Genomic DNA, 7,077 nt, shown 5'->3' with positions numbered 1-7,077 from the left:
GTGTTGTTTGAACGAGTTGCAGGGGTGACCTCACGTCACAGGGTTTCTCTTTCTCTCTCTGTAGCGTATGCGCCAAGATGCGTTCTCAGGTACCGAAATGTGGCACCGATTGATTTAACGTGAATCGGTACTCGGTAGTACCGATGCAATTCGGTCGGTACCCTTAAAAGTACAGAGTTCGGTACCCAACCCTACCGAGTAGGTCGTCCCGATAGACGACACTGGAGACGCGATGTCGTTCTTGTCTCCTGTGACGGCTAGAGAGTCTGGTTTGGGGAATAAGTTGTCCATCTCCGGTTCCTCCTCCGAGAGCGCAGAGTCTGTTCCCTCCGGACTTGTGTTGACCATGCAGAGCTCCAGAGCCGGCGCCACGGGACGAGCCAAAGTCAGAGGCGTCCTGGACACGCCGCTCTCCGAGGACATATAAACCACCGATGAAGCAATCTCCTCCATTTCCAGCGCCGAGGGCGAGTCGTCAGACATGTCTGGGGATTGTTTCGATAGGGAGGTGATGGGACCGCAGCTCTCCGACTCAGATTCGGTCATTTGTCTGATGATCGATCGGGACCTGCTGTGATTGGCGTCCCAGCTGATAGTTTCGGCTTCATTCTGGGTTTGTGTCACATTCTGCGGTTCAGATGTGTCTTTTCCCAAAGCCTCAGGTTTGTTTTCATCCGTTTGAGAGATTTTCAGAACGTCCAGCGATTCGGAGTCTGCATCTTGGCCTTCGTCCACTTTCAAAGCCAGTTTTGGGTCAGTCTTAGATTTTGCGTTTTCTTCTCCAGACGGCGAAGACGCACGTCGTGGATCTTCAATCTCAGCCTCTTTCGACTCCGTGGACTTTGTTGTGTCTTCAACAGGATCTTTTGATTCATTCGTGTCATTTTCTTCAGATTTCCTGGCACTGTTTTGCATTTCAGCTGCGTTTTTTGAGTTTGCGTCTTCTGACTCTACGTCCCGAGATGTTTCCTCTGCATTCGAAGTCTGCAGCTTGTCACTTTCCAGAGGTTTTATCGCAGCTTCTGAAGCAGCGCTCTCTGTGTGTGAATCTACATCATCTTCTTTGACCGTGTCCTGAGTAGTCAAGCGGTTTTCTGGTCGCTCCTCTTTGGTCTTCTCATCCGTCTGGTCTCCTGATGGCGGCCCTCGGCCAGCGGTTTTGGGCCCCGACTCTTGCGTGGACGTCTCCTCTGTGCTCGGAGAGCAGTCTGAGATCGCCGAGGTCACGGAGAAGTTACGGGACGATGGGTGTCCGGAGTCTGGAGAACTGGTGCAGTTGGGCAGAGCGCCGTTTGGGATTTTGGGCTGCGGCTTCTCGTCTTTGGGTTTGGGCTCAGATTCGATCGGGTCCACCTCGTCTACAGAGCCGAACACCTGAGGATGGAGAAATAGACAGGAGGAAGAAAAATCAACCTGAAACCAGCATATTATAGTATATAAATTATTATAACTAAACTGGTTATGTGAGCAGTAAAAGTATATCAGAAATAGAAGAAGTTTTTTTTTGGCGAAAGATTATTAAATTATATTTTTAAAGAAATATTTAAACTTTTTTTTTCATTGGAATGTTTTAAAAATTATTATATTTTTAAAGAAATTATTACAATTATAATTATATAATAAAATATTATAATTTTTAAAAAGTGTATTAATCAAGTAAAAAATCCATAGCATTTGATTAAATGTAATATATAAAATTAAAATGATGCTTTATTAAAATTAAATTTAATTAAATTAGATTTGTGAAATATGAAATATCAGGTTACGATATTATTGGTTAACATTATTTTATCCCTGCCCACATGAACTTGGTTACATCAACAGATAAAACAAGTTATTTCAGAGATGGGAAAGATTTTATTATAATATTATTATTATTACGAAAGGTCATTAAGACAAACACATTTTCTTGTGACATTTTTAAAGAAACATTTATTACGAAAGTAAATACCCATTGCATTTTATTAAATTAAATTATTTATTCAATTATTAAAAAACTTTATTTTTATTACATAGATTTTTTTTTCTTGCTTAAAATGAAATGAAATTCCAAAAGTCAGAGATTTCTCAGTAAATTCAAAGATCACATGAACTGAGCTGCTCTACGTTCAGTTTATAGCTCTGCATTCATATTGTATGACAGCTATTTGTGTCTCCTTATTTTAAGAGAAGCACCTGAGACAAAGCATTAATAAGATCTGCGAGAGCAATAACGTAGGTTGTGTTGAACGTGAGGCGTCTGACCTGAGTGCTGCTGTTGGATTGGCTGTGTGATCCGGCGTGACTCTGTTTATCGGAGCTGCTGCTGCTGCTCTGAGACGACTGGAGAGAGAAACACAAAGGCATTCAGTAAAGCTGCATGCAAACCGCAGCGCACATTTACAGGCCACTCGAGCGTTAGGGCTGGGACAATAAATCGATGCATCGCGAATCGAGAAATGATTCTGCATCGATTCTGAGATTTTCCGAAGGCGTCGTGATTCTCTCTTGAATCGATTCTGAGCTTAGTTTTTAACAGCAGATGGCACTGCGTGCTTTAGAAATAGCCGAATTCTGCTTGCTTCCAGTTCCTTACACACACACCATTTGAACCTAAAATAATCATTCATAAAGTTCGAAAAGGTTGAAGCGAATTACAAGGATGTTCACAGTGGGCTGTGTTTACATTAATCTCGCATCATAAAAGCCGATGTGCAAGTACATTTAACCACTTACATTACTCAACCGAACATACAAGCGCTCTTCTTCGTGAGCATTTGAGTGGGCAGTTAAATAATAATACATTTTATTTATAAAGCACTTTACATTTTAAAGAAAATCTCAAAGTGCTACAAAAAGAGCCATAATAATATAAAAATATAATTAAAACCAGCTACCAACTGAGATAAACACAAAAGTTTAAACATTAAAAGACTTTTTAAACAGGTACGTTTTTAGACCCCTTTTAAAACAATCAGTTGTCTGTGGAGCCCTCAGATGTTCAGGGAGGGCATTCCACAGGCGCAAAAGGCTCGATCCCCAATGGTGCGAGTCTTAGTCCTAGGGGCGAGAAGACGATAAGTGTTTGTGGAACGGGGAGAACGTGCTGAAATCTGTGAGGTGAGGAGTTCTTTAAGGTAAATGGGAGCATTGCCATGAATGCACTGATGTGTGAGGAGGGAGACTTTGTATTCAATGCGGGCGGAAATGGGAAGCCAGTGTAATGATTGAAGAATTGGTGTGATGTTTTCATATTTACGCACTCTCCTCAGGATCCTAGCGGCACTATTTTGTATGTGCTGGAGTTTCAGGATGCTCTTGCTAGGGATCCCGATGAGAAGAGAGTTGCAGTAGTCCAGTCTGGAGGAGACAAAGGCATGGGCGAGTTTCTCAGCATCATGTAAGGTGAGTGTAGGACGAAGTCTGGCTATATTCCTGAGGTGATGAAATGATGTTTTGCAAAGACGTTTAATGTGAGCCTCAAAGGTTAAATGAGGGTCAAACCTAACGCCGAGATTGGTGACTAATGGTGATAAGGGAATGTCCTGGCCAGAAAATGTAATGCAAGTTATGGCAGATGTTCTGATCTGATGAGGGGAACCAATGAGGATGGCTTCTGTTTTTGAGCTGTTCAGCTGGAGAAAGTTATGATTCATCCACGCCCTTATCTCCTCCAGACAGGCAGTGAGTGTAGATAATGTTGCTGATGATGATGATGACGATGATGATGAGTGAGTATCAGCTTTCATATATAGTTGTGTATCATCAGCGTAACAATGGAAGGAAATTCCCAAACGACTGATGACTTTGCCAAGGGAGAGCATGTAGAGAATGAAAAAATAGGTCCGAGAACTGATCCTTGTGGAACCCCGCATCCAACAGCATGTGAACGGGACCTTGAGCTTCCCATGGCCACAAACTCAGATCTGTCCGTGAGGTATTACTCAAACCAGCGCAGGACGATGTTATTAAGTCCAATGGAGTGATGTAGCCAGTTGAGAAGTATCCCGTGATCAACAGTGTCGAACGCTGCAGAAAGATCCAGGAGGTTAAAAACTAGCCTAGAGCGCCATCTGCTGTTAAAAACTAAGCTCAGAATCGATTCCAGAGAGAATCACGATGCATTCCGATAATCTCAGAATCGATCCACAAAACGCGATGCATCGGTTTATTGTCCCAGCCCTATTGAGCGTCAGCATTTACATCCGTGCTGATGGTGGAGTCTTGGCGCAAGCCGTGGTCCACGCTGGCACCGGACGCGCATTTGGCCAGAGCGGCGGCGTGCTGCTCCTTCTCCCGCTGACGCACGATGGCTTCACATCCCAGCCACTCGCTCATGGTCTGCTCGTAACACGCTCGAATCTGCTCGTCCACCTGCAGAGAACGGCAGGGTTATGCTCCTCCTGCGTCCATCTGGTCTATGGATCAAACAGTGACTTCGGCTCACCTCTTTGCGCTCTGTGAGGCTCATGCTGAAGTGGTAGTGGCCCAGAAGGAAGGGCCAGACCTCTTTACGAAGAGACGGCTCCACGCCGCCGTAATACACCAGCCGAAGCAGCTCCTCCTCCTCGTACGCCTGCACAGCAGAGATAATATCACAGCTTTCATTCACATTTACAATATGTTTTTATAGTAACATAGTATCTTCGGAATAATATTATAGTTTTATTAATATTTTTAATGTTTTTTTAACAGGTAAGAGCATTTGGATAGTATACTATTCTAATTTGTATTAATATTTTAAGTATGTTTTTAAGGTGACCGTATCATTGAGATCCTATTAGATTTTTTAAAATTTAAATACTAAATAGATTTTCTTTAAATTATGTCTTTATAACAATATAATTGTTAATAAAATATTTTTGAATTGCTTTTACAGTAACACATAGTATCATTGAGTTACTATTATAATTTGTATTAATATTTTAAATATGTTTTTAAGGTAACCGTATCATTGAGAAACTATTATTGTTTTATTAATATTTTAAATATGTTTTTAAGGTAACCGTATCATTGAGAAACTATTATTGTTTTATTAATATTTTAAATATGTTTTTAAGGTAACCGTATCATTGAGAAACTATTATTGTTTTATTAATATTTTAAATATGTTTTTAAGGTAACCGTATCATTGAGAAACTATTATTGTTTTATTCATATTTTAAATATGTTTTTAAGGTAACCGTATCATTGAGATACTATTATAGTTTTTATTAATATTTTAAGTATGTTTTATGATTACATATAATATCACTGAGATACTGTTATAATTTTTTTTAAACATTTTGAATAGGTTTTTATGGTAATATAATATTGAGATTCTATTATCATTTTTATTAAAATTTTTAATATATTTTAAAGGTAACATAGCATCATACTACATCATATAATAGAGATACTATTATAGTTTTAAGTATATTTTTATAGTAACCATATCTTTGGAAATATATTATAGTTTTTATTAATATTTTCAACTTTTTTTTATGGTAACAGTATCATTGAAATACAATTATAATTATAATAACTAAATTATAATTTGTATTAATATTTTAAGTATGTTTTTATGATTACATATAAAATCACTGAGATACTATTATAGTTTTACTAATATTTAAAATGTTTTTACGGTAACAGTATCATTGAGATACTATGATAGTTATTATTAATATTTTAAATATTTTTTCAAGTATCACTGAGATAAATTTAATTTTAGTACATCAAGTCAACTAAATAACAAAAAAATAAAATTCTTAGCTACTAGTTGAAATGATTGTTTTAATATTTTACATTATTTCAGTTAACGTTTATCATTTCAAGTCAGCGTTTTCCATGGTTTGAGTTCACTAGAATAACCCTGCTGTACAGAACGTTTCAACTGATCATTTATGAAACATCAAGTGCACTAGATAGTGAAGGTCACATACAGTGCTGTCCTGTAGAAAGGTCTTCCACACGTCTGCAGACAGACCGCCTCTGGCATCATAGGGGAGGTCTGGCTCAATGATAGCGGGGTTCACCAGAGCAGACAGGTGTGGGCGAACGGTGGACAGGTGACGGCAGTACGCCAGCCCTTAAAAACACACACATCACGTCATGAGAAAGTGCTCAAGTGCATCAGCAGACCATGAGCCTGACGTGATACGTACAGCCGTAGAAAGCGCGGGAGATGATCTGGTGCTTCATGGTCTCGCAGAGCAGCTTCAGTGGCGCCCTGTTTCACACACAGAGACATCTGCAGTCACGCTGCGCTCATTCATATCAAACAGGTTTCCATCCAAAGTTGCGAAAGATGCGCAAAACTGGAATATTGCATAAAACATTTGCGAACAAGCATCGTTTCCATCCAACAAGTCAAATAGAACAAAATCGTCACTTCCTGATAAACTGGCACTATAAATCACTAAGAAAAGTTGGAGAATATAATAATTTTCATATATAATAAATTAAAAAACAAGCGAGCGTAAAAACTTTTTTGCGAATTAAGGGATTTTTATTCGAAATTTGGCGTTTCCATCACTCGTCTCTCATGCGATACTTCAAAATGTGCATAAAAATAGGGTGATGGAAACATAAGGCGAGTTTCCATTAAAGATCTGCGCAAAACTTTGGCGATATTTTCTAAATTACCATGTGACCTGTAAATGCGAAAAAAACGTTTCCATTGCAGTTTTGCGAATTATTCCTTTTTCTCATTGCCTGAAAAACCACCTCATGCGAGCGTAAAAACTTTTTGTTGCGATATATGGGCGTTTTTTTGCGAAATTAACGCGTTTCCATTAGGTGTATTTTCAATTCGCAATTTCAATTTTGCACAATTTGAAGGGTAATGGAAACGCGCCTATAGACCAATTCAGAGTAGACGTCACAGTTACGTCACTTGCAGCTGCGCGCGCATTGTGGTTGCAGAAAAACACTGGGAACAAGTGGAGGTAAATGGGTAAAATCCATGGAATAAAATAAAAAAAAAATGTTTGTGCCTTTTGATGTCAAGATCGGAATGCAAATAATTTTTAAAGAATGCTGTCGTCAAAGACGCCATTTGAAGCTAAACGCAGACGTTTAAATGGACATACTATGGATGAAAACTGCTATGATTAC

General features: G+C 39.2%; 1 protein-coding gene across 1 annotated transcript in view; it reads right to left on the bottom strand.

Annotated features, from left to right (window-relative positions):
• Positions 1 to 7,077, bottom strand: part of LOC107653775 (small G protein signaling modulator 1-like) — a 30,568-nt gene that overhangs the window by 7,772 nt on the left and 15,719 nt on the right. Inside the window, exons 14-19 of the mRNA XM_016440598.1 lie at positions 6,126 to 6,190; positions 5,904 to 6,049; positions 4,427 to 4,555; positions 4,183 to 4,353; positions 2,245 to 2,322; positions 196 to 1,374 (exon numbers count right to left, since the gene is read on the bottom strand). Coding sequence (XP_016296084.1) covers positions 196 to 1,374; positions 2,245 to 2,322; positions 4,183 to 4,353; positions 4,427 to 4,555; positions 5,904 to 6,049; positions 6,126 to 6,190 — 1,768 coding nt within the window. The remainder of the gene's footprint in view (positions 1 to 195; positions 1,375 to 2,244; positions 2,323 to 4,182; positions 4,354 to 4,426; positions 4,556 to 5,903; positions 6,050 to 6,125; positions 6,191 to 7,077) is intronic.

The sequence above is a fragment of the Sinocyclocheilus anshuiensis genome, unplaced genomic scaffold (genome assembly GCF_001515605.1).
Source record: "Sinocyclocheilus anshuiensis isolate Anshui unplaced genomic scaffold, SAMN03320099.WGS_v1.1 scaffold443, whole genome shotgun sequence".
Taxonomy (NCBI): domain Eukaryota; kingdom Metazoa; phylum Chordata; class Actinopteri; order Cypriniformes; family Cyprinidae; genus Sinocyclocheilus; species Sinocyclocheilus anshuiensis.
This window is presented reverse-complemented; position numbering and strand designations above follow the sequence as displayed.